This window comes from Zootoca vivipara, chromosome 13 (assembly GCF_963506605.1).
Source record: "Zootoca vivipara chromosome 13, rZooViv1.1, whole genome shotgun sequence".
Classification (NCBI taxonomy): Eukaryota; Metazoa; Chordata; class Lepidosauria; order Squamata; family Lacertidae; genus Zootoca; species Zootoca vivipara.
In genome coordinates, this window is record NC_083288.1 from 34,191,306 (window position 1) to 34,219,305 (window position 28,000).

The 28,000-nt window shown below is 47.5% G+C and overlaps 1 protein-coding gene across 2 annotated transcripts; it reads left to right on the forward strand.

Annotated features, from left to right (window-relative positions):
- Positions 1 to 13: 13 nt before the first annotated feature.
- LOC118094189 (protein kinase C and casein kinase substrate in neurons protein 3) lies at positions 14 to 28,000 on the forward strand. 2 transcript variants are annotated; one of them, XM_035134273.2, is made up of 10 exons: positions 14 to 333; positions 11,129 to 11,196; positions 12,401 to 12,557; positions 13,166 to 13,401; positions 14,494 to 14,655; positions 16,088 to 16,263; positions 16,976 to 17,096; positions 17,936 to 18,039; positions 25,348 to 25,442; positions 26,681 to 28,000. In XM_035134273.2, exons 1-10 carry the CDS (start codon positions 294 to 296, stop codon positions 26,794 to 26,796), a joined length of 1,275 nt encoding a protein of 424 aa, XP_034990164.2. In that variant the 5' UTR covers positions 14 to 293; the 3' UTR covers positions 26,797 to 28,000. The 2 variants fall into 2 exon arrangements, with proteins under 2 accessions (XP_034990164.2, XP_034990165.2); XM_035134274.2 differs by lacking the exon at positions 14 to 333 and adding an exon at positions 1,544 to 1,657.

Genomic DNA, 28,000 nt, shown 5'->3' on the forward strand with positions numbered 1-28,000 from the left:
CACGTAGGAAACAACTTTATGCCTGCCTGGGACACTACTGTGCGGGGATGACTGCTCTATGAGCTTACCTACAGCAGTGCCCCCAACGCTGCTGGACTGCGAGATAGTTTGAGTTAGAAGCGATGGCTTTAGCAGCAAAGGGTTAACCCGAACATGTGCCTCAGAAGTTCTCCCCCTCTTCCCCTCTGAAGCTTGACATTCCCCAGCCAGGAATTTTTCCAGGCCTAAATCCATCTTCCACCAGCAACGACCCCCTTTCCAGATTTGGGTTCTTGCGGACTGGAGGCGGCGGCATGAAAGAAAAAGCAGGAGAGAAGGAGAAAGGGGGAAAGGGTGAGTTAATCAAACTGGTGCGTGCGAATGGCAAGGGAGCAGCCACTGAGTTGGGATGGATGCAAGAGAAAGAAAGAACTGAGTGCGAAATGGGCAAACGGGGAATTAACTTGATGGAGAGAAGAAAGTGGGAGAAAGGCTGAGGGGAATCTGGAAGGAGTGAATGAGCGTAAACTGATATGTGTGCTATGTGGAGAAAACCGATGCAGGCTGCTAGATAGTGCACTGGGTTCAAATCCTTCCCTGTCAACAAGGCACTAGTTCTCAGTGTCCGTTTTTTGTCATTGGGGAAAAATAGGAATAGTCACAAATTTGCCTCATGGCATTTTTTTTGTTAGGATTAATGAGGTAAAGAAGGGCTTGTTTGGACATCAAATCTACCATGAGCACAAGCATTTGTCCTTGCAGCCATAATATACTATGAGAAAAAGAATAAATTTGGTTTTGAAAAGTACAGCAGCTGTAACTGATACTTAGGAAGATCCCCTGAGTGTTTGAAAGAAAGGAATGGCAAACCTTATGCAGGATTAAAGCACTGTTTGGATGAAGAGTTAATAGGCATTATACAATTGTTTATGATTTAAATCATATTTTCACATGGAGGTGGGAGAACATGGCACACGCTAGTGAATCTGGAGCAATCGTGGACATGTATCTCTGCTGGATCATGCATACTTTTTTGAGACAAATCCCAGAGCGGTAGCTGTGTGAGCACTGCTGCAGTTGAAGCAAAAAAGAGCCTCGTGGCACTTTGAAGACTGACAGATTTATTATTGCGGCATAAGCCGCAATTAAATTGGTTAGTCTGTAAGGCACCACAAGGGTATTTTGTTTGTACTTATTTGGTGGTACAGTCCCATTGAACTTGGCTGCACTTACTTCTGAGTAAGCGCACACAGAACTAAGGCACGGGGGTGATAATGAAGTAATAAAATATGTCTTTGGGTCCATGGGTGGATGGATAGATCAAAAGGAAGGAAGAAGAATGGAGATTAGGCTAGATATTAGTAGGGAATAAGAGTGTTTGGAGATGGATGAATAAACAGTAAGATGAGGTGGCTGAGATGGAGAGTGTTAGCTAGAGGGAGGTGCTATGAATTAGTGAGTGCGGCAGGCACGGATGGAGAACTAGTAAGCAAGGGAATGTGAGAGAGACAGCAACAGAGGGGAGAGTGGCACAGCTAAGTCCTCCCCTGGCACACTCCCCAATTTACTCTCCTCTCCCCTCCACCATCCCATTCGCTGCCGAGCTGCCTGGACACCATCTGTTGCTTTGGGACAGAGAGAGTGGACAGGGAGAGAGAGATGGGGGCCCCTCCCCAGGGTAAGTTCCCTTTATTCCCAATAGGAAGCAGGATTGCTCTGTGGGTGTTCGAGGAGGAAAAATAAAGAGGGGAGGGGACGTAAAAATTAAGTTGGCGGGTGCCATAGGGTGAGCAGAACTGCAAGGAAAGGCAACGGGTGTTCTAGAGATTATTCCAAGCGGAGAAGTGGAGGCGTTGTGGGAATGCCATAGGTGAGGGTCCCATGAGGCTTCATATACATCCCTAAGATACATATGCAACCAGCTCCCTAGGAATTGTTCCCAGTCTGTCAAAAGCAGGCCTGTTTTGAAGGAGAGAACCAATTGGGGTGGTTTTTTGGGGGGGGGGGGAACAGTAGACCTTGTTTGAAGAGGATATAAAGACTGAGTATCTGCAGCTGCAGACTCAATGGGCAGCTGTAGGATTACAGCATTTATTTCATTGTATTTATTGAACGTTTTTCTCTCCAGCCCTTTCTTCTAGGGAGCTCAGGCACACGGTTCTCTCCCCTCCCCATTTCATCCTCACAACACCTAGGCCGAGAGATAGCACAGCATAGATGCTTGTGGCGGATATTGTGCAGGTGGGGTCTGGTGCTTCTGATACTATGAGCTATAATACTGGGAGCAGGGAGGGGCTTATGGATTTCATTAACACACACATACACCTTGGTCCTTTTGCGAAAGTTGACATTTGGGGATATAAACGAGGCCTAGATAATGTGTTGGATCCATTTGTAGAGGGAGGTCCTGGTGGGGCCAAGAGTGAAGGCGGAACGAGAGATAATAAGGTGTCTGGGACTTATTTGCACAAAATGTGTAGTTTTCAAGAAGACAGCTATAAAATGTTTGTGGTGGTTTGGAGAAACTCAAATCTGTGGAGTGTTGGTCGCTGTTTAATAGCTCTATGCAGTTTGGCTTTTGTTGTTGTTTAGTCGTTTAGTCGTGTCCGACTCTTCGTGACCCCATGGACCATAGCACGCCAGGCACTCCTGTCTTGCACTGCCTCCCGCAGCAGTTTGGCTTAGTGGGGGCTTATTTATTTATTTACTATTTATTAAATCTGTATACTGCCCTTTATCCAAAGATCACGGGGTGGTTCACAACACAGAGATTGTAACATTGGAGGAGCTGGGTGCTTGGTTTTTTTTGGGGGGGGGCAGGGACAGTGGCTGTGGATAACTTTTGAGATGTAGCACTGCAGGTGCCTGGAAAGCAGCTATTTGGAAAGCTGTTAAATTTGGAGGGAGGCATGGGGTGTTTGCAAGGGGAACAACTGAACATTAGTTATGTGACTCAGGCCCACCAAAACCAATGGAACGAGTTAGCCGTGAGCTGGACTGGATCAGGCACATGAAAAGCATCATGGACCATTCGGTCGTCCCTGTTGGGATGCCAGCTACCCCCCAATTTGATCATTGAGGCGTTCGGAACAATCTGAGGAAAAATGGGTGGGCGGACACTGATTTAGGAAACCTGGCCTGTACTGATATGGCGGCCCCTGCAGACTGCCCGCCCACCCCAACCCTCCTGTGGGGAAGGAATGAGACAGCCACAATCTGGCAATTTTGCCCATTTTTCGTCTTTCTTTCCCATTCTTCTCTTTCTTGGATGGAAACACAAGCCAGTGAAGCCAGCGGAGGAGGGCCTGTTTCCTTACAACATACCCCAGGCCGTCCTCCTCAGGCCTGCTCCCGCCAACTCCAGCTGGGGCTTCCTCCTATCCTCCTCTATATTTTTCCTGGGCTTTCTTTTCGGCATGTGGAAAAACCAGCTGGAGCCAAGATGAAATGAAATCGCAGAGCTGGATCCCAGTGCTGGGAGGGGAAGAAAAGTTTAATGTATCAGAGGCCATGGGGAAGGGAGGACAGAGGAAGTGTATTCCCCCCCCTCACTTGCCCTCCCACCAGCTCAATAAGGGGGCCTGAGGTAGGAATAGGTTCAGCAAGACAAAACTCTGAAGATAAAGGATTCTTCAGAGCTGTTGTGCTTAAAATGGAGAATATCCAGTAGTGTCTAGTACAGTACTTACAAGTACATGGCAATTCCACCCATGGCAGGATTCCTGCACCTTGAACAGCTGCATTGCGGCATGGTAGCAGTTCAACAGATACAGACTTTCTTGGCATGGAATGGAGGAAGACTGCACCTGCTGACAACACTCAATCATTTAGGGTGGTAAAAACAAAGGATTTCTCTAAAATGGATGAATGGGAAATTCAGTGGCATGTGCAGTTCAGTGTAAGTAAGTGTAAAGTGATGTGCACTGGGCTGGGAATCCACATATACACTGCTGGGATCAGAGTTGGAAGTCATGGATCAGGACAAGTTTCTTAGGGTCATAGAGAATGATTCAATGAAAAATGTTGGGTGCTTCCAGATTGTTACTGGTTTTTTTATAGGAGTTAGTACCATACTGACAAATTCAGGTTGTGTAACAACAACAACAACTTAGTTGGGGGACCGCAATATCAATATGGAAAGTGATGAGAAAATTTATTGAGAATTGGGGGGGGGGGGGACAACAGTTGCTTGACACCAGCTCCCTCCAAACCAATCAGAATAAATGTTCAATAAATAGCCAAAGTTAGGATGAATGGCCAGTAAACAGATAATATGGAAACAGCTTGTACCAAGGTGCAGTAGGCAGCTGTGAAAAAGGCAGCTTCCATGCTGGGGAATAATGAAAAAGGGATTGAAAACTGCCTATATACAAGTCTCTATACAAGTCTATAGAACAGCCACACTTTAAATACTGGGTGCTTCCACAACAACCTGTTTGTTGAGAATTCACTCACATTTGTTTGCAGAGAGGCTAGACAACATTGTGTCAAAGAAAGCGTCATCCCACCCTTTGTGTGGGGCCAGGGAAGCATGTTTGATGCACAAGGCTTCCCACCAGTCAACTATAATGACGCAATCTGAATTTGCCAGTATGTGATTGAAATCCCACTTGAAAATTGCAGCAGTCCAGAAGTGCCCACTGCATACAGTTCTGATTGCTGCCCATTGAAAAGGCTATTGAGCAATTCGAAGAGCATCACAAAGAGGCCAGCAAAACTCCCCTGTGAGGAGGGGTGACAATGTTTGCTCTTCCTTAGTTTACAAAATAGGCAAGTAAAGAGGAGCATGGTAGACATTATGGAGTTATAAAATTAAGTACAGTATAAGTTTTTCTTTTGCAATACTATAACACAGGATCATCCAATGACTGAATGGTGGGAGATTCAGGAGAGACAAAACGAAGGATTTCTTCACACACAGTGCAAAGCTGGACTGAGGGATTTGTTATTACAAGATTTGGCAAAGACCACCTTTGGCTTTAAAGCAATTAGAGAAGCTCATGGAGGATAAGACTATTAATGGCTACTAGACATAATGGCCATAAGAACATTAGAGCCTGTGGGATCAGGCCACTGTCCCATCTAGTCCAGCATCCTGTTCTCACAGTGGCTACCCAGATGCCTGTGGGAAAACATCAAACAGGACCCGACCACAAGAGCCCTCTCCCCTCCTCCTGTGGTTTCCAGAAACTGGGATTCAGAAGCATTACTGCCTATGACTGTGGAGGCAGAGCATGTGCCTCTGAATGAATATACAGTGTGTCTCTGAATGAATGCCAGTTGCTGGAGAACAACAACAGGGGAGTGCTGCTGCGCTCCTGGCCTGCTTGTGGGAGTGAGATCTGCCTGTGGTCCAATCCAGCAGGGCTCTTAAGCCCTTGCAGGGGACTGGGAAGCAGGAGACAAGAGGTTTAGCTGCACTTGGACTGAGGGGGAAGGGGGCAGCCTATGACAGCCTCTCTCAACTTTGCATACCTCTTTTTTTAAAGTCACATTGGGGGCAAAAGAGCCTTCTGGCTGAAACCAATGCTGCAGCTACCACAGAGCAATTCTTTAAACCACTCAGCTACAGCCGCACAGGAATCAGACACATCTTGAGGCAAAAGCCTCTCTGCAGTGCCAACCTCAGGATCATAGATACTAGGAGCGCTGCAAGAGGAGCTTTAGCTGGGTGGAGCAACTCACACTTTACAAGCACTGGGTCCCCAGTTGAACCCAAGGTACAACTGAACAAGTTAATAATAATAATAATAATAATAATAATAATAATAATAATAATATATTATTATTATTATTTATACCCCGCCCATCTGGCCGGGTTCCCCCAGCCACTCTGGGCGGCTTCCAACAAAATATTAAAATACAGAAATCCATCAAACATTAAAAGCTTCCGTAAACAGGGCTGCCTTAAGATGCCTTCTAAAGGTCTGGTAATTGTTATTTTCTTTGACCTCTGGTGGGAGGGCATTCCACAGGGTGGGCGCCACTACCGAGAAGGCCCTCTGCCTGGTTCCCTGTAACTTGGCTTCTCGTAGCGAGGGAACCGCCAGAAGGCCCTCGGCGCTGGATCTCAGTGTCCGGGCGGAACGATGGGGGAGGAGACGCTCCTTCAGGTATACTGGACTGAGGCCGTTTAGGGCTTTAAAGGTCAGCACCAACACTTTGAATTGTGCTCGGAAACGTAGCATACCACAGACCTATCACTTGGTTCTTGAATGGGCCTACCAGCTCTTTTGGCCCACCCCTTCTCCCAACAACTCATGTGAACACACCACCCGCCAACCCACCCTGCTACTGTTCTCCCAACCCCGCTGGGGACCATCTGAGTTGGACTTCTCATCCTTCCCTCATCACTGGGCCTCCTTTGCTGGCAACTGATGGCCTCATACACCTATCCCACTTGTGCACCCTGAGAGGCCTGCTCCATCGTGGCCAAGGAACCCGAGTGAGCCAAGAGTGGAGGGCCAGAAGTCCAGCAAGTTCCCTGTCCAGCTCCTCAGAGCCCCACACAGAGGTCAGCTGATGTCCCATGTGACAGGTACCTGCTTGGTTTCTAGGCAGGGCGATGCTTGCCATGGGCTTAAGTTCCCATGTTTGTTTTAGAGATGGGCTGTTTCAGCAAAGAACTCATTTTCTTCTTCTTCAAAGCAGCTAAAGCCGACAGTGGAGGGCACAAAGAATTTAGCAGAACATTGCTCCAGATCTGCCCTCTGGTATTGTGTGACACACCTAAAAAAATGAGATGGCTCCTTGGGTCAGAGAACAGGTTTCAGTACTCCCATCTGTCTCCTAGAAAAATCTCAGCAGCTCCTAAGTTTTGCCAGGTCTTGCACCCCTGATTAGTATTTGTGATAACCCTCAATATTAAAAGCCAATGTTTGTGATTGGAGGGCAGGGAAGATCACTTTCAAACTTTTGGGGGGAGGGTGCAGTTCTCTAAACCTAGCACCTCATGGATTTGCTCCTCTGAGGCCTCTCCTTTACAAATCTATGCCTCAAACAATGTGGTGCCCGGGCTGCCTTCCTCTGCAATCTGCCATTTATTCTCCTGCCTGCGGGCCCAGCTAACTGCAAACACATGTCTGTCCGCCCGTCCCCCCCAAAACCATCTGCAGCCTCTCCATCCTACACTCCCCTCCTTTGAAATTGCTTTTCCATTCCAGTTAAAGACAAAAGTGCCGTCAGCGAATCAGTCCTCTCCCCACCCCCCTTCTTCTTCAAGGGATGCATTCCAAAATCCCTTGGCAGGCTATTTGTTTTGTGTGTGTGTGTGTGTGTGTGTGTGTGTGTGTGTGTGTGTGTGTGTGTGTAGAGGGAGGGACACACAACAGGCAGCCAAGCAAAGCCACACACACAAAACCCAACAGTGTCCTTTGGGAACAATAGGGAAATGGGAATTGTAGCAGCAAGGTTAGCTGCTATTCCTCAGCTAGCATTTTGCCTCTCATTTTACAGAGGGAAAATGAGGATCCTTGGTTTTCCCTTTAAATTGTCCAAAAGGGTGCAGTTAGGGGCTTTTTGTGCTGAGTTCCCCTCACACTCAACCCGTAGATCTGCTGCCCCTTCCCACTTTGTTGCTGTGCATGCAACAAAGCACAAGGCTGTTGGCCACCCACCAGTGAATCTGCCCTTCTACATTAGCATGTGCAAATTTGATGCAAATTTGAGTCAGGCGCCTGTGCAAACTGCCACCGTGTTCAAACAGCTCAAGAGAGCCCAAGGGAGCTTTCTGTGCAAACAGCTTCCTCCCCTCTACCAATAAGTCAAGAAGGTCGGTTTCCTCTCCCCCCCACCCACAATAGATGTCACTTAAAAGACCCTGGGCACAGGCAAAGTACACTAATTTGCATCAGATTTGAACATGCTATATGTGTATATTTCTGTATGTACTGTATAAGTGCAGATTTGCCTATTAAGGCTGCATACACAGTAACCCATCTGAAGCAAGAAAATGTCGTCTTCTTTTTTAAAACCATCTTGAATCATGCATGCTCATCCTCAACATGCTGTTTTTGGTCTAGATTGATTCTAGAACTTGTTGTCTACAAGGGTGAGTCTGCTTGCTTGACCCACATTTGACATTCCTTTTCTTGATTAGGTTACCCATGCCTTTTCCTCCCTACACATGCCCCAGGCGAATGACGAAGGATGTGGTAGATGCAATCTCTGTATAATTCCACCCACAACATCATTGGGTCTCATTGCCAGGACCACTTGCATCTGTTTTCATATGGACACACTTGCAGGGCAATGCAGAATCAAGCTGCAGTGAGCGTTTGTTTTCAGAATGAGGCCGGTTCCTCAATAAGTGCTACTTTTCAGGACCAAAACAAAAAAAAACCCACAATAGATATTGACTGTGCATTTACTGTGTAGAAAAAAACAGGTACTTGTTTCCCACTGATTCTAGAATAAAATATTGTGATTCTTGAGTAACATATTGTGTGCACACAACCTAAAAATGGAGGTCAGCTGGCAGTCCTGTGCTTTGCTGTAGGCTCATCTGCCCTGTGAGCAACAAAGTGGGAAGAGGGTAGTGTGCTGGCCATGACTTAAGCTGTCAGTTCACTGCATTGTTAATTTCCTATTTGATGCATGCTAATTCAGCAACTCAACACTGCTCAGAAAGGCAGAAACTGGAGGTGCTCTGCTATGCCTATACACAAATACCGGGATAGGATGCTAATACCTGTATATTTAATGGGCAAATTCTTGCAGAGGGATGATGGTGAAAAGGGGTTACAGAAGACTGAGGAGCTGGTTTTTTTTTAGTTGTGGCCATGTATGTGATTTTCATTGCTTGGATTAGAAGTAGTTCGGTTTTGGAAGAAACCAAATCAGCCGTGCTTATTTAAGGCAAGGCTCTAGCCACCTTTCCCCGCTAGGTGGGGCTGCCACATTTCTTGGAGGGGTTTCAAAGACATGAATGGAAAATCAATCAGTAATTCCTTCCTGAGCATCGTGAACTTCTACAATCCCCATGCCAAGCTGTAGAGTCTGCCTGCTTCTTAACATCGTCAAATTCTTAGCATCAGCTAAGCTGTAAAAAAAAGGGGGGGCAATGTTTACGTCCCAAACCCTTTACAATGAATGCTGTGCTTTCCTTAATAGTAATTTCCTTAAGGGTTGCCATATCTCCTGCCATGAGCACAGTCATAATAGCTAAAGGGAATCTCCACCCCCAATGACAAAAGCTTGGAAAGGATGGTTGTGATCTTCTGGAATAACACATCTTGAGTCAGGACAGGGAATCATAGGTGGGCAGGTCATGTGGGTGGAATTTGGACTATTACCACTGGCAGGGTGGAGGTGGTGGCACCGTCTGTTGCTGATTTAATTGATTTTTTTAACACATCACATGAAGCTGCCTTATGCTGAGTCAGGCCACTGGCTGCCCAGGATCACAGCTAGTGCCCTTTTCCTGCCACCTGTTCTTTTTACCTGGAGATTGAACCTGGGACCTGCTGCACGTAGCGCTTATGCTATGCTCTTCTATTACAGATACTAATACTGCACAGCTTGAAGCAATAGGGTGAATAAAAACTGACTTCTCTTGGAATAAAAATTGCCCAGACCCATAAAAATGATTCACGGAACCCTCTTCAAGTGAGGTACTGCACCCCACTGGCCACACCCTGGCTACAAGTCCTGAGGTGTATCATTGCCCGAGGTAAAGAGTGGGGAACCTGTGGCCCCAGCAGATGTTTCTGGGACTACAACTCCCATCATCCCTGATCATTGTCCATGTTGGCTGGAGTTGATGGAAGTTGGGAGTCCAAAAACATTGTGGGGTCACAGGTTAACCACACCTGCCCTTGGCAAAAATGGATGTAGCTGTCAGGGCCGTCCTTTCCATTTGGCTTAGTGGCGCGGTGCACCACAGCGCCTCCCCATCAGGGGCGCTGGGCTGGGGTGCCAAGCAGCCCTGCGCGCTGCTCATGTTCGAGGCGGCAAGTGAGGCGCTGCTGCTGAAGCAGCCTAGCTCTGCCGCTGCCCCTCCTCCATCTCATTTGCAGGGGGCAGTTGACTGTATCCTCCGCCATGCGCTGTTCCTGCCACGCCCCCTCGCAACAGCAGGCTTGCTAGCCGCCGTTCCAATGGCGCCTAGCAAGCCCACCCAGGCGAGGGGGAGCAGCGGCGGGAGCAGCGCCCGAAAGGGCTCCTTTCGGTGCGCTGTTCCCGCCACGCCCCCTCGCAACAGCAGGCTTGCTAGGCACCGTTGGAACGGCGGCTAGCAAGCTGGGGGTGCCGGAGGGATTTTGTACCACGGCGCTGGATCCCCTTAAGACGGCCCTGGTAGCTGTCCACCTCAGGGAGAGGATTATGTTCCATTCACAATAGTTTTCCTTATTGGCAGTGCTTCCCCCTTGCTTTATACCTGAATGAAGTGAAGGAAACAGGGTGCAGTTCAGAAATTCCCAAGTTAATGTGCCTAGCCTCAGGGCAGCAGGTGCAAACTCCATTTTATTCCTGTAGTTATGATGCTGCTGCGATTTAAAATGTGAAACTGCACATGCACAGAGTAAAAAACAACCAAGGTGGGCAAACTGCTTCTTGCCCCAGTGTATCAGTAATACATAAGCAGTTATAAAGCATGGGATGGTAGTATTAATTGAGTGCTTTGCAATTGAAGTAATGCAGATGGCTGTCTAAAGCAGGACATTAAGTCCAGAGTCTAATATTTCCCAGCTGCCTCAGTGCCTCAATCCTCAGAATCGCCAGTGAAAAGGATCATATTTCAGTCAGTGGGATCCATGGCCTAAGGATCTCCCCCAGCTATGGTTGCATACGCACCATACATTTAAAGCACACCGACCCCAAGGATCCTGGGAACTGTAGTTTACCCTTCACAGTGCTACAGTTCTCAGCACCCTTAACCAGCTTCCATTCCCAGGGCTCTTGGGGGAATGCGCTTTAAATGTATGATGTGTACCGTATGTACACAGCCTATGTCTTAGCTGCAGGCTGTTCCATAAAATTCCCTGACGGATACTGAGAACTGAGCATATCCCACCCTGCTTGATATTCTTAGTCACACTCAAATGTGACAAAGAGACAGAAGGCAGGAAGTGGGTTTCATCCATATGATGTTATTTATTTGATGCTTTTGACTGTGCACCTTGACCTACAACACCTGTTTCCTCTACAGGTGACACCATGTCTGTGATATACAGCGAGGTGGCTGCAGATGAGCCTACAACTAGCAGCTTCTGGATGGTGAGTGGATGAAAATGGGGGGCAGGGTCACATAGTTGGGAGAGGCAGAGGAAGGAGATCTCATGGGCATGATGGAGGCAGATTTCTTAAAGAGGTTCATTTGGACTAAGTCAGCAGAGTCTAGATTGTATGGGTGTTCATTCATTGGTTTCATTTATATATACTTGCCTGGCCCAAGGATTTTCTGTTACCTGAAACCAGCTCTACCTTGGACTGGGTGGGCCACTGTCTCTATTCCTAGTCTAGTGGTCTAGAGCAGAATTAAGGCTCACTTTTTTTTAAGGACAAGAGATAAGGTGTGGTTAGCTAAATTAGTGCTGGAGGAGACTCTTGAGAGTCCCATGGACTGCAAGAAGATCAAACCTATCCATTCTTAAGGAAATCAGCCCTGAGTGCTCCCTGGAAGGACGGATCGTGAAGCTGAGGCTCCAATACTTTGGCCACCTCATGAGAAGAGAAGAATCCTTGGAAAAGACCCTGATGTTGGGAAAGATTGAGGGCACTAGGAGAAGGGGACGACAGAGGACAAGATGGTTGGACAGTGTTCTCGAAGCTACGAACATGAGTTTGACCAAACTGCGGGAGGCAGTGCAAGACAGGAGTGCCTGGCGTGCTATGGTCCATGGGGTCACGAAGAGTCGGACACGACTAAACGACTAAACAACAACAACAGCTAAATTAGGAAAGTAAGAAGCTGCCTTGTACAGTCCAAGCCATTGGTCCATCTGGGGATTATTGGGTTGTCTTTGTTTTTATGTTAGTATGTATTTTGTGTTTTTTATTTTTTATATTTTATATTTGTCCCGCAAGGGGACAATGACAATAAAGATATCTTATCTTATCTTATCTTATATTGTGAACTGCCCTGAGATCTATGGGTATAGGGCGGTATACAAATTTAATAAACAACAACAACAACAATTCAGTATTGTCTACAGTGATACATTGACTGGCAGTAGTTCTTTAGGAGTTCAAGCAAGAGCTTTTCCCAGTCCTACATGCTGCTGGGATTGAACATGAGATTTTTGGCATGGAAAGCGGATGCTCTTGACACTGAATCATGGCCCTTCCCCAAGTCCTTAGGTGCCGAAGTCTTTGTGACTCTGATAAGTGTGTAAGTTTGAGGATGTACCATACAGTACCCCATTCATCCTGTGATTGCTTCCTCCCTTATCAGTCTCTCTCCCCTTCTGCTCTCCTGCAGCCCAATCACTATCACAGCACAGTAAAGCGCTTGGATGAGGGCTATCGTGTCTGCAACCTGATTGTGTCCTGTTTCCAGGATCGGGCAAAGATTGAGCGCAGCTATGCCTTGCAGATGGAGGAGTGGACTCGCAAGTGGCGCCCCCTTGTGGATGCAAGTGAGTTGTTAGGCATTACAGTGGTACCTCTACTTACGAATAACTCTACTTACGAATGTTTCTACTTACGAATGGAGCTCCGTCCGCCATATTGGACGCGGTTTAGATAGGATTTTTTCTACTTACGAATTTTTAGATAGGGTTGCTTCTACTTACAAATTTTTTCTCCCAATGCATTCCTATGGGATTTGACTTACAAATTTTTTCGACTTACAAATGTGTGTTCAGAACGCATTAAATTCGTAAGGAGAGGTACCACTGTACACATTATTTAAGAGGAGAACTGTGCTGAAAAATTCAAAGCAGTGCAACTTTCAAAGGACAGCTGTGTTTTTTCTTTGTGTATTGTTTTGGGAAACAAGAATTAATGCAAACCATACCAAATTTCTAGTTGAGGTTCCTGCACTGCACTAGAGATTCCTATACCAGATGACCCTCCGAATCACTTCCAATTCTACAATTCTGTGGTTCTTCTTGCACTCCCAAAAGAAACAAGACAGTTGCATGATTTTAGATGCTCAAGATTGATGGGGATCTGTTGCTTTTGTGGGCTGGCTATCCTCAGGGGCAAACTATGAAATCTGTGCATCACCTGTCCCTCCCTTCAGGTCCAGTGTATGGCTCCTTGCTCCGGGCCTGGCAAGCCTTCCTGGAGGCTTCAGAGCGACTGAGCCACTTGCACATGGACATGCAAAGGGCTCTGGTCTCTGAGGATGCCGGGCGCATCCGGGGCTGGCAACACGACTCCTATCACCGCAAGCTTTTTGGGGGCTTCAAGGAGGCCTGTGAGCTGGAAAGTGGCTTCCAGCGGGCACAGAAACCCTGGACCAAGAAGCTCAAGAAGGTAGGAGAGACTTGGCCCCCCCAGATGTCATGGACTGGTTGGGCGCAGAGGAATGGTGGAAGGAACCCGTTGGGGAACCACTAAGAGAAGGCTCAGAGCCCGGGGAGTGGTGGTGGGACAATGATGAGTGGTCTGAGGGGTAAGAAGAGGTTTTGGAAGCTGAAGAGGCAACAGGACTTAGTGAGCTGGGGGAGTCTGTGGCAGAGAGAAGTCCAGAATCATAGGCGGAAGCTGAAGTTGGCGAGTAGGAGGGGGGTGACCAAAGGCTGCTGAAGAAGCTAGGGTGTCTTCCCCTCCTACTGTGACCCTTCCCCACTGGTCTCCTAGAACCAGAAGAGGCATGAAGAGGGTAAAAGAGAAATTGGCCGCACACAGATGCAGTCTCTGATTACTTTGCACTGGGGAGGAGGAGACATAGACAGCTTTTGTCTCAGCAACTGATTTCATGGAGTAAGACCTACAGGGAATGAGCTGCTTTGCTCATTACGCTTGACACTCAGCCAAGTCTGTGAAGAGAGTGTTTTGATAATAAAGAGTTCACTCTAACTTTAACTGCGTGATTTACTAGCTGGCTCGCTCTGTGACACAGAAAAAGAGGATCCTAATGGGGTGAAGGATTTCAGGGAAAGGAGCTGAGGCTTCTGGGTTCCCCAGAAAGGAGAAGAGGCCCAAAAGGGTTAAGGCTGGCCCAGGAGTACCAAATATAGAGGATGAGAGGTTAGCACCACCTGCTTACATGGAGAGTTTGGGGCATATTTGGGTGCTATCCCCTACCTGGGGTGCCCAGCCCATATTTTGAGAACCTAGGGTATAGGGGGATTGGGAACCAAGGCACTTGGGCTTTCTAGGGAAGGAATGGGGTGCCCTGGCCTTCCCCAACCCAGTGCCTTCCACAAGTTGTTGGACTACAACTCCCATCATGCCTGACTATATGTAGGCCATGCTGGTTAGGACTGATGAGACTTGTAGTCCAACAACATCTGGAGAGAACACCAGCTTGGGGAATGCTGTTGTATCTCGACACACTTTGACAGTCCATTCACTATTATTTTCCTTCCCTCTCTCCTGCCTACCCTTGACCGGCCCATCTAGGTCGAGAAGACCAAGTCTTTATACCACAAGGCCTGTCGCAAAGAACACAATGCAGCCCTACGGGAGAATGCAGTCAAGGCTGCACCGGGCTCTGAGGTGCCCCCAGAACGACAGCGGGCCTTGCGGGAGGAACACCAGCGTTGCAGCCAAGAGGCCAACAAGGTGGGATTCTTCCCCACTTTCTTTCTTTATGGGTCCAAAGGCTAATAAATATGGGCCACTGGAACTGCCAGGCACGCTAGACACACTTGCTGATACGTTGCCTAGGGCTTGGTTATAAGCAGAGTCATCAGTCTTTCTAAGCCAGTGGGTACATTTGGAGTGTTTGTGGGTGTCAGTCACAAAATGGCTGTCGTGGCATAGCACAAAATGGCCGCCATATCTAAAAGAACAGAAAGAGAGACGGGACCACAAAATGTTACAGGCATGCCTTCTCTTTGCCCCTCTCCTCTGTTCAGAACAGAAAGGAAGGTGAGTGTCCAGTCCTGACATCTAATGAAATGGGGGCATCTTTATGTGTTCATCGTAGGATTGGTCAGTGCAAACAGGAACTGAGCAGGAAGAGCAAACATTCTGTCATGCATTGTGAATTTTTGAGGGGCTATTTACTGAGACCTGTTTGTGGGTGCCATAAGAGGTGCTGGCTGGCACACTGGCACCCATGGTTGCTACGTTGCCCAACCCCCCGGTGTTGTATTCACCTGTTAGTCCTAGCAGCTCCTGGCTCCCTGGGTCTAGCGATCTTATTATCTCATAGGATTGCCATTTGACCAGAAAAAATAATAACCAGCCTACCCTGTTCTTGTGCCTTTGATAGAAGAAACCATAACTCTGCATAAAGCATTAGGTGAAAGTTTTTCAGTGTATGGAGATGATCATGATCACGTTCTACTATCTGCAGAACAAGCTGCTGTAAGACACACAGAAGCTGGTAAAAAAGAAGAAGTTGGCAACCTTATTTCCTTATGATACTACTGTGTACGTGCATTTTTCAAAAAGAAAAAAGAAAAGCACATAGAAGCCAGTGTGCCAGTGTGATGCTTTGTGTTGTGTTTTTCTTTTTTTATTGACATGAGTAGTGCCTTTGAAAAATGTGTCACCTAGCATGGGACTGCCATCAGCCACAGAGGGATTATTTGGGAAGGGATGCAAAGAGCCAGTCCACTAGCTATATCAGAGGGAGGTATGGGGCTGCCAGGCCCCTCCATTAGCTCTGATGAAAGTCCACCAACTTTTTGCTTCACTGTTTTCCTTGAGCATGGTGATTATCTATGTCTGTATACTACTAACCACAAAAGCTATGCTCTACTTTCACTATCGGAGGCCGTGTGGGACTCTGAGTCCCAGTTGCTGGCATGCCCAAGTGAGGAGGGTGTTGTGCCCAGCTTGTGGGGCATCCCATACTGGCTTCTGTGAGAAGCAGATGTTGCACTAGATGGGCATTTGTCTTTGAAAGACAGGCCTTTAACATGTATTTTCTGCCTCCATGCTTCTTGGAAGCGGGGGCCGGGGGGAGGCAGCTCATATCCCAGAGAGAGAGGGGGGAGGACTGTTGGGCACATGCCTCTTTTTGACCCTTGACCCCTTACAACAGGTGCGTGAGCGCTATGAGAAGGCCCTGCAAGAGCTTGATCGCTGCAGCCCACGCTACATGGAGGAAATGGAGTCCGTTTTTGAGCAGGGGCAGGCGCAGGAGCAGAGACGCATCGCCTTCCTCAAGGGGGCCTTCCTCGCCCTACATCGGCGCCTCGATGTCACTGCTGACCCCAGGTATGGGAGAGGGCAGAGGTGCCAGGTTGCCCCCAAGATTGAGGGGCCCCGGCGTGCAGCATATATGTGACAATGGAAGCTGAGCACTCGGCAGGAGCCAACTACTGGACCTGCGATGCGTGGTGTCCATTTCACGAAGGGCCCTCTGGTCCCCTTAAAACAAATATTAAGGGGGGCGAGGTGCCTTTAGCCCCCTAGAGTTGGCACACCTGGGGGAGGGTTAACTGAGGCCTAAGTGACACTTTTCAAAGCAGCACACAGAACGGTCACCTGAGAGTCATTTCTGATGGCATCCATTGAAACAAGATTCTGGGCTTAGTGGACCCTTGGCCTGATGCAGCAGAGCTTTTAAAATGTTCATCCTCCTAATATCACCAGAAGGAGCATTTCCTGGTTGGGGAGGGGGCAGAGATTGAGAGGCACCTTTGACCATTAGAGGGAGCCTCAGCGCTTCTTGTGTGTGCTTGAGTGTATCCAGATGTATATTTCCAATTCAGAGTGCTCATTTCCAAGGAAATCTTGCATTTCAGACTAGATCTTATGGTGCTTTGTGTTCCCCAAATCAGAAGACTTCTCCCACTGTCACACATCATGCTACGTGGGAAGGCAGAGTGAAGAAAGCTTTGCAGATGGGATATTGTTGTTTTTTTTGGGGGGGAGAGTTGTATGCCACCTGACACCCCTTCCTGTTGATTCCCCTCCTTTCCTTTAGCATCCAAACTGTTTATACTGATTTGCACCAAGCCATTGAGGACATAAATGACCAGGACGACCTGAAATGGTGGCGTAATCGACATGGACCGGGGATGCCAATGAACTGGCCACAGTTCGAGGTGGGGACCTCTCCCTTCCTTAATGGTGAGATAAGGGCGCTCTGCATATTCTCAGAGGCATTTCCATCTCTAGGCAGCATTTAGGCACAGGGAGAAACTGCCCCAGATTATATCTGATGCAAATTCAAGCCCATAACAGTCTCTAGAAAAACTTGTTCTGCTTCTTGCCTGATTCTAAATTTAGCCTTCTTCAGTTCTCTGGGTGCTCCTTTCCGCACAGAACAAAAAGCTCTTTTTTGTCCTCAGGCCCCTTGGGCTGACAGTTTACTTGTGAGCAGTTAGAATGTCTTTGAACATTCAACATGACATTACAACAATTCAGCCAGTGGCCAGGGAGGCATCTCAGACTTATTAGCAACAACCACCAACCTGTATTTCGCTTCAGGTTTTGTCCCTCTTTTGACAGATTAACAAAACTCCTTGAACTGGGAGGGGAAGGTGGGCTATGTGATTGTTTACATTTAACATCCCATTCTTACCTCTTACGACTACAAGGTCTGTACTATAAAGCAGTGTCCACACTGGGATTAGGGGGGAAGTGGGAAACTGAGGAAGAATTAAAAACAGGACTTAAATTTAAGGCTCAGATTGTAAGTCCTCACCTCAGAATCTAGCTTTAAAAAGAAAATATGAGCTCTATGATTCACCTCTGTTTCAAGGTTAACGACGAGCTTTTTTTATAACACACATCATGACCTCCTGAGCATAATGTCGTCCCCCCATCTTTCTGCAGGTTTTTGTACATCTTAGCTAATGGTCTTTACCACTTGAGTTCAGCTCTCAGCAAACAAAGCTTTCTAACACTTTTCTCTACCCTCCCCTCATCTCCTGCCATTCAGGGGTGGAGCCCTGCCCAGGAGCAGCCACAGGTGAAAGTCCAGAAAGCCAAAGAACCAGAGAAAGCCACACCCTCCCAGATCAGCATAACCCCCTCCCAGAGCAGGTGAGTCATCCCTGCTCCCAATCACAAGAAGTATGGGAGGAAGTAGCTGGAAACAGGCTGAGTACATTCAAAGCACATTCACCTGCTGCAAAGCATCCTGGGAACTACAGTTCATCAAGGGTGGTAGGAATTGGAGCTCTGTGAGGGGTAAACAGTAGTTCCCAGGATTCTTTGCAGTGGTGGGAATGTGCTCAAAATGTGCTTTAAGTATATGGTGTGTGTCCATCCATGCAATTCACCCTATGCACAGGCAGTGAATTTGGGGGGCATTTTGTATGTGTGCTTTAGTACCCCGGCTTAATACAACTTTGCTAAAGCATGGCTTTATGGATTGTAGGGATAGCCCCTCTAGAAACAACCAGACACAGCAGCTCCACCTTAATGCTGTTTGGCTCCAACTCCCATCAACCCCAGCTAGCACAGCCTACAGTCAGGGATGGTGGGATCTCTAGTCCAGCAAAATCTGAGGGGCTGCCTGGTCTCCATCCATGACTTGGTGAGTCATAGGGAGGGATATCCTATATAATAATGTCCATGTTGTCCCTGCGTCCAGATGTCCCGTGTGTCCCTGGGTCACTGCGCATGTGCCCCAGGGATACAGGGATTGGACAGCAGAGACTGCGCGCGCGCACTCTCCCCCCACTCTGCCTCCTCCAACCGCCGCTCCCGCCGGGGTGGAGGCCGGCGAAGGCCTCCTCACAACCCTCCCTGGCCGTGAGGAGCCGCGGTTGGAGGAGGCGGGGGGGGGGGGGAGAGTGCGCGCGTCCTTCCTGTCGGCGGCTGGGGGAGAGGAAGGAAGGAGGAGAAAGCGCCGCTTTCTCCTCCTCCGTTCCTGTCCCACTGCCGCCGACAGCAAGGACGGGTCCCAGGGTTCGGAGAAGCGCTGCGCAAGCGCTTCTCCGAACCCTGGGATGTCTGCTTCCTGTCGGCGGCTGCGGGAGAGGAACGGAGAAGGAGAAAGCAGCGCTTTCTCCTCCTCCGTTCCTGTCCCCCTGCCGCCGACAGCAAGGACGGGTCCCAGGGTTCGGAGAAGCGCTGCGCAAGCGCTTCTCCGAACCCTGGGATGTCTGCTTCCTGTCGGCGGCTGCGGGAGAGGAACGGAGAAGGAGAAAGCAGCGCTTTCTCCTCCTCCGTTCCTGTCCCCCTGCCGCCGACAGCAAGGACGGGTCCCAGGGTTCGGAGAAGCGCTGCGCAAGCGCTTCTCCGAACCCTGGGATGTCTGCTTCCTGTCGGCGGCTGCGGGAGAGGAACGGAGAAGGAGAAAGCAGCGCTTTCTCCTCCTCCGTTCCTGTCCCCCTGCTGCCGACAGCAAGGACGGGTCCCAGGGTTCGGAGAAGCGCTGCGCAAGCGCTTCTCCGAACCCTGGGATGTCTGCTTCCTGTCGGCGGCTGCGGGAGAGGAACGGAGAAGGAGAAAGCAGCGCTTTCTCCTCCTCCGTTCCTGTCCCCCTGCCGCCGACAGCAAGGACGGGTCCCAGGGTTCGGAGAAGCGCTGCGCAAGCGCTTCTCCGAACCCTGGGATATCTGCTTCCTGTCGGCGGCTGCGGGAGAGGAACGGAGAAAGAAAAAGCAGCGCTTTCTCCTCCTCCGTTCCTGTCCCCCTGCCGCCGACAGCAAGGACAGGTCCCAGGGTTCGGAGAAGCGCTGCGCAAGCGCTTCTCCGAACCCCAGGATTCTAGCGCCCGTTATTGAACGGGCTGAAAACCACTAGTTAATCCATAACGAGGGATATTATACACAGTGGTGTAACACTGTGATGGGCACTGGAAACAAGTCCTGGGACTGAATGAGTCCTAGTACAGACTTAGTCTTTCTTTGGTTGTATATATATGTACGTTACCAGCTTAAAATGCAGCTAGGCTGTTCTTTTTCTCAATTCCGATCAAAGTTGGTTTGGAGGGAAAGACCTCAAAGCACAGCATTTCATCAGAAATGGCAGGACAAATATGGGTTGTGGCTAATGTCATCATGTGTACGCCACTTTCCAAACCGCTGGATGCAGAGTAAACAGGAGTGTGCACACTGCCTCAAAGTTAGTGGCTGTTGACAAAGGGTTTCTTGGAAGACCAGGATTCCTTTGGCTGCAGGGCACACTTGTCTGCCTGGCCCTGAAACACGCTTGGATGACTGGTCCTTTGGAGCATCTCATAATTTGTCCATGCAGAAGGCATTTTTATTTTTTTTATTTTTGGATGCACGAAGCTTAAATTGATCTGATATGAGAATGTAAACTGAGGTCAGATGGAAGGCATTTGTTTTTGTTTTGTTTTTAAAAAAACAGCTCTCTTCCATGTGCTGTTCCATGTTAATATCACTCTCCTGTTGGCACAAATGACCAGGAGACCAAAGCAGAACAGGGCTGCCAAAATGATTACATGCCTTCCGTGAGGAAAGCTTACAGCATCTGGGGCTCTTTAGTTCAGACAAAAAGAGAGTAAGCGAGGGAAACACGATTCAAGGTGTGGAGAAAGTAGACAGAGGGGGAAAAAATTCTTCCTCACAGTTCTAACACCAGCAATGAAGCTGAGCGTTGGAGATTCAGGGCAAACAAGAGGAAGCACTCCTTCTGCACACAATGCATAGTTAAAGCAATGGAGTTCATTTCCACAAAATGCAGGGATGGCCACCAACCCGGCTGGCTTTAAAAGGGATTTTCAAGACCAATTCATGGAAGATGAGGCTGTCAAGGGCTACTAGCCATGATGGCTGGCTACATTCTGCCTCTGAATACCAGTCGCTAAGGTGCCCAAGTTAGGGTTGCCAGACTCGATAGAGGACAGGACTTCTGTGCCTTTAATTGCCCTGCTCTCTTTTGAGTCTGGAAACCTTAAAGAGAAACCAGCAGATCCTTTGCTTGGAAATTAAACAAAGGGTCTGCTGGTTTCTCTTTAAGGTTCCCAGACTCAACTCAAAAGAGAGCAGGGCAATTAAAGGCACAGAAGTCCTGTCCTCTATGAGTCTGGCAACCCTAGCCCAAGTGCTGTTGTGCTCAGGACCTGCTTGTGGGTTTCCCCAAGACGTTTAGCGCTTTCCTTTTATTCCATTACTCTGATCTAAATAGAGCCACACACCCCAAACTGTTGTTACCCCTTCTGGAGAAAAAGACAGGCATGGCTTTTTTTGCTCCTTAGGGACTAGTGGCTTTAAGGGGGTGATTTAGGAAAACAACACTGGGTGAAACTCCTGCCCAGCACCACCATCCCAATAAAAATTGGAGCTTCTGGAAGTAAAAATGAAAACATTCAGGAGAGAATTTGATCGTGATCTCTTGTGTCACGTGCTGTTTGGTCCTGAGAGAGACTCAAAAGTGCACTTTTTAAAGCATTGTGTACTGTATATATACTGTATAGAAGCTACCAGCAACCATTATATTAGCTTGCCATACCCTGGACCATCACTAGAGGGAGAAGTGATGCTTGGCACTGATAATGTATTATCAAATTGTAGCATTGATTTTAGGGATGGAGGATAAATTATTATTATTACTATTATACTGTTTGATGTTTTACTGTGGCTTTATAATTTGTTGGAAGCCGCCCAGAGTGGCTGGGGCAACCCAGTCAGATGGGCAGCATATAAATAAATTATCATCACCATTATTGTTGTTATTATTATTATTATTATTATTATTATTATTAACATTTTAAAGTGCACCAACTTAATTTCTCTCTCCCAAACTTATATGTGGATCAGATCACAATTATCAAGTGTCTTCAGTTCTCCAAATTTTGAGAAGAAATAGGCTGATCTGTCCTTCTCTAGTTGCTATTAAACATTTCTACTATTTCACTTGCCCCACTTTTCCAAACAGTGAGAAGTTCCAGGGCCACATCACTCACCCATATTTTGCTTCCTTTGTAGTTTCGTGGGGCTTATAGCAATTTGCAATATTTGCATTCAGATACAAATGCACAGGTGGAGAAATGCATAAAGTGTTTTTTTAAAAATAATAATAATAATAATAATAATTCTCAAGACTCCTTGAGCTCTGCTCTACTACTTTCTTCCTGCCCTGGGCGGCCCGGCCCTCTGCCTGCCCCTCAGAGCCATCGCGTCACACAGGGCTGGGGCTTGGTGGCGGCAGCCCCTCTTTCTTGCCTGCTCTCCACCAGCTGCTATGAGCTGCCCAAAAGAAGAGGCCAGCAGCAGCAGAAACCATGGAGAAGCAACAGGATGTTCCCTTGCTGCCACCGTCACGGATCATCCTCCTTCCCAAGCTTGGTGGTGGCAGCACTGGCAGGGGAAATAGGGACATTCCGGGATCAAATCAGAAGCCAGGATGGGTTTGGTAATTCTTGGGGACTGTCCCTGGAAAAACGGGACACTTGGAGGGTATGGTATTTCCCCAAATACCAGGACAGCAATCTCAGCCTAGTGAAAGGCAGGAAAGCCCATAGCTTGCCATAGAGATACAAGATGACTGGAAGGTTTCTTTAATCTTCCCTGGAGATATGCCTTGAAGCAGCAAGAGGAATCACCCCCGATCCGGAGCTTCAGGAAACCCCAGGAGAATGAGCCAGGCAGGCAAATGCATCCTATGAGAGGGAAGCTTATCTGTTTCTGGCTGTTTATTGCCTTTTGGGAACTGTTTACTGATTTGCGGGAAATTGTTCTGATGACTTTCTGTAGGCAGGGTTTTGTATGTTTAAGATACACTAGAAATGCAACTCCGCAAGGGATCGTGTAACTGTTGACAATTGTGTGGGTGGGTGTTATGGAGACGGCGGGGAAGAAGGGTTGGTGACGATGCTGAAGTGAATGTCAAGCGAATAGCTCCCTGTAATGATGTCGCAAATCAGAACTCAAATCTCTTCATTTAACCATGCCAGTGATGCTGCTAAGATACAGGGACTGGTAAGAGAAAGAAGAATCTATCTTCAAAACTGTTTTCCTTCTCAGAACCCACTCAGACTTCAATTTCGACGCAATGTTAGCATCACACTTCCTTGAGAATTCATCTGCTTTCTCATTATTTACCAGTATCTATCCATTGCTAAATTTATTCCCACAGCTCAAGGTACCATACACCAATATTCCTCTCCACATTTTATTCTTACAACAGCCCTGTGAGGTAGGTTAGCCTGAGATGTCTCCCAGAATGGCAAAATAAAATAAAATAAAATAAATCAGTGTCAAAACAGTCCCTGCCCTCAGGCTTACAATCTAATCAGACATCAAACACATGGAAAATGATATTGTAGAGTTGGAAAAAGGTTCAGAAGTGTAGTGTAGAGGTTAAGAGCGGTAGACTTGTAATCTGGGGAACCGGGTTCGCGTCTCCGCTCCTCCACATGCAGCTGCTGGGTGACCTTGGGCTAGTCACACTTCTCTGAAGTCTCTCAGCCCCACTCACCTCACAGAGTGTTTGTTGTGTGGGAGGAAGGGAAAGGAGAATGTTAGCTGCTTTGAGACTCCTTCAGTTAGTGATAAAGCGGGATATCAAATCCAAACTCCTCCTCCTCCTCCTCCTCCTCCTCCAGGAGGAAAGGTTACAGCATTTGGGACTTTTTTTAGTTTAGAGAGATGGTCATTAAGAAATGACATGATAGACGTTTATAAAATTATGTATGGCGTGGAGAAAGTTAATCTTCCTCTCTCGTAACACAAGAACTCATAGACATCCAATGGAGCTGAATGTTGGAAGATTCAAATAAATAAGCAAATAAAAGAAAGTGCTTCTTCACACAGCACACCATCAAACTATAGAACTCACTCCCACAGAGGGCAGGGGCAGCCACCAACTTGGATGGCTTTAAAAGCGGATTAGGTAGACAAATTCATTAAGAATAAGGCTGCCTCTGGGCTCTACCTCCACAGAGACAGTAATGTTTCTGGAAACCGCAGAAGAGGAGAGTGTCCTTGTGCTCAGCTCCTACTTGTGGGTTTCCTACTGCTATCTTCTTGGCCTCTGTGAAAACAGGATGCTGGACTAGATAGGCCCTTGGCCTGATCCAGTGGCACTCTTCTCTTTTTTTCTTAAAATGGAATATGAGAGAGGAAAGAAAGCAAACTCAAGCATAAGTTCTTATCGTTACAGTTCTTATAATGCAGTTAAGAACAGCATCTCCTTGCTGATGCCAGTGGTGTTTCTGAGTGTCTCTTGCTCATGATAAAGCGTGGTCCCTCCACAGAAGCAATTCTTCCCCTTAGATCAGATCCAGGAATACAGTCTTCAGTCCTTATAGCCAGTGCTTTCTTCCCCAAGAAAAATAGGTGCCGGTGTTCACCATGAAGTTGTTACTGTAAGTCCCACACTTTTTAACAACAACAAAAGAGGTGCCAGTACTGGGTACCCTTGAGTACCCCCTGAAAAAAAGAAAAGAAGTCACTGCTTATAACAGTTAGAATCCTTCATTGCTTGTGTCAATGGTGGTGGTTCAGTCCTGATCCTGGTCCAACACTCCAAGCCCTATGCAGATAAAGATGCTTTCTCAATCCAAACTGTTTACCTTAGGAATTTGTCTTGGCAAATTCCAAAGGTGATGAGTATCACTGGTTAAGCAAACAGATTAGAGTTCTGACTAATGATATAAGAATTGCATTAGAGAAAGAGATATACACTATTTACTTAAGACATTCACCGCCAGTCATCAAACATTCTTTCTTGCCTTCCCCATAATATACACCCACAGAATCTGAACAGTTTCAATCACTTGCAAAGTTACATTTCTAGCAAACCTCAGACATCCAGAACTCCTGCTGCACAAATGTCATCAGAACAATCACCCTTTAATCGGTATCCCCCTCCCCCCAAAAAACCTAGTTAACAGTTCTAAGGCACAGGATCACCAAACTGTGCATTTTTCTCTCTCCTGGGATTTTTTGAAGTTACAAATCTAGGGTGATTTCTGTTGCTGCACAGATTCAAGGGATGTCTCCAGGAAGATCAAACAAAATGTCAAGATTGACCAGTTGATTGTACTTAGAGCCAGTCCTTCAAAAACACCACAATTTAAATAAACACAATGGGAAAATTAAAAACAGCGAAACACAAAAACAGCCAAAGTCACTATAACAAAACATCAGTGCAGCGGCAACGCAGGAGGAGGGCAGACATCAACTCAGCCTTAGGTATGGGGAAAGAGATGTGTCTCCTTGTCCAATCACTGAAAAGCATGCAGTGATGGCATAAGACACACCTCAGAGGTAAGGCCATTCCACAACCTAGGGGCCACCACAGAGAAGATGCCAAAGAGCCCCATGTCCTGCCCTCTCCCCCCTCAAGGATATACGATAAATGGAGCAGTAGATCATAAGCAAAATAGGGGCTTGCCTATAGTTCCACTCACACTCTCACCCCTTCCCACAGTGCAAAGCCAGCAACCGCCCCAGTTTTGGGACAGCGGGTTCGTGCTGTGTACGACTATACCGGCCAAGAGGCAGATGAGCTGAGCTTCAAGGCAGGTGAGTGTCATCTTCTCCCAATTTCTCTGCCTCATTTTATCCTACAAAGGCAGCCTTACAGGAACATAGGGAGCTGCCTTATATTGAGTCAGACCGTTGTTCCATCTAGCTCAATACTGTCTACAATGGCTGGAAGCTGCTTTTCCAGAGTTTCACAAAGGGAGTCTTTCCCAGTCCTACGAGATGCTGGGGACTGAACCTAGGACTTGGAAAGGAGCAGCTCAGCCTTTGAGCTATGGCTTAATACAAAGAGGAAATGGGTATAATCCTGTCCTGACTTTTGATGGCGGTCTGGACCCAAGGGCCAATCTTGCGGAGTCTGGGTGTCTCCCTCTACTCACTCACCTGGAGATTGATAGTGCTTTTGTAATATTTGCTTTGTTTGCAGGTATACAATTTGAGCATAAGTGAAGGCAAGAAGCATACACATTCCTGCCACTAAAGCAGATCTCTTACCCTGCATCAGATTTCGAGAGAGAGAGGGAAAGGGGCACCCTTGCACTCCTAGGTGCTTCCAGGTAGCCTGGGACAAGCTCTCAGCCTTGGGTGCCTCCAGACCATCACTATTTATGCGGGAGGGATTCAAGTACATGCCAGAATGTTAGACTTGTGCATTTAAAGCATTTTCTCCCTGAAGGAACGAATCCACTTTCCGCTTCCTGTTAGGAAAGTGATGGGGAAACATACTGAAAAATGTGTAATAAACAAATGAGTCATGAGATGACATGTAAATACCCCTCAAGCAAATCAGGATGAATGTTAATTGTCATATAGCTGCCTTGTAAACAAATATGAGACAAAATGTTCAGTGAAGACAGGAAGCAGTCTAACTGTGTAGTCTTTGTGCAGACAAATCAGAATGAATGCTTACTAAATAGGTCACCTGGAAGAGCCCTCTCTGTCCCAAAGCTGCCTGTTTTGCTCCTTCAGAAACACACATGCATAAGCATGCACATACACCTTGCTTCAGGGCCTCCCCGGAGTGGGAGCATCCACTTCACTCAAGAGAGATCTCTGGATATTTCTTACCCATTGAGAAAACATCAGCCAGCCACCCTTGGCCATTAACAAGCCATGACCGACCAGAAGCCATAGCACCATGTCCCAAAACATTGCCTGCCACCCATGGTGGTTGCTGCTGACAGCTCAGCCTTGGACCTCACTTATCGACTCTGCCCATTATTGTGGCTCCTCCCCCTTTCCAGTATCCGTAATTGTCTCTTTCTTTCCTGTTTCAGGAGAGCTGCTTACCAAGCTGGAAGATGAGGACGAACAGGGCTGGTGCAAGGGGGTGACCGACAGCGGACGTGTGGGGCTCTACCCCGCCAACTATGTGGAGCCCATACAGGGCTAACTCGATGGGTTAGGGGGAAGGGGAGGGGGAATCATGCACCCATACACCAATATTAGGGCTATGTTTATTCTGCACTTCTGAGACTGCACCATGTTGCCAGCCCAGAGTGCTGCAAAATTCAGCTTCCTTAGAGACTGCTTTATTTTTAATAATCATACAACTTTCAGTCCACATGGATGCAAAACTTTCAGTCCATACAGATTGCCCTGAAAAGACATGTGAGTGATGCTGGTGAAATCTCAGAAGCCGGGTGGGCTGGTAGGTGGGGCTGCATGGAACTTTGAGTGGACTGGGGTGGGGCTTCTGAGGTCTACACAGCTTCCTGCCGCTCCCTCTAGCTTGCTATAATATTATGCAAAATAAGCTCATTGATGCGCCATCTGGATAATCAATTCAGGGGAGGACAGCATTTGACTTTGAGTGGGTGGGGCAGCCCTGCCAATAGGTAAGGATATGGAAACCACCTGGGATAAAACCTGGGGAACAAATTCCTTAAAACAAGCGCAAAGCACACACCCATAACCAGACACACACGTCCGGTCTGAATGGCACACCATGCACAACACCTACACAAGCTGCAGATACCACCACTCCCTCTCCTTGCGTCAGTGACACACACATGCCAAAGAAACCTAGCTGCCTCTGAGCTCTCCTTGGGATTGTGGAGGCAGAGAGCACTTTGCCCCCAAGGGCTTGACAACACCTCTGGAAATCCCGGGATGGACTGAAAATCAGAACAAGAAAGGTGTCTTAGTCTTGAGGAAATGCTTTTTGGGATCTTGAGATGATTATCAAACAAAACAGCCGCATAATGAGTCACGAAGGGCAGAGGGAGAGGACTATAGGATTGCTGATTTAATAAATCCCACATGGACTCTCTGGAGAAGTGGCTTCAGCCATACAGTATATTACATTGAGTGTTACTACACTGGCATTGCCTTCACCTGCCTAGATTCCTGTCTGTCTGTCTGTCTGTCTGTCTGTCTGTCTGTCTGTCTGTCTGTCTGTCTGTCTGTCTGTCTGTCTGTGGGGGACATGAAAGAAGCAACCAGACTAGAAGCAGTTATCTCTGACTCCACCCAAAGAAGCATAACAAGGAGAGGGGCGTGAAATATGATGAGCTTATGAGAGTGAATGTTTTAAAAATACGTTTTAGCTCATCTGGAGGTTTTGGAAAATAAAAGAAATAAGCATGTTGACAATC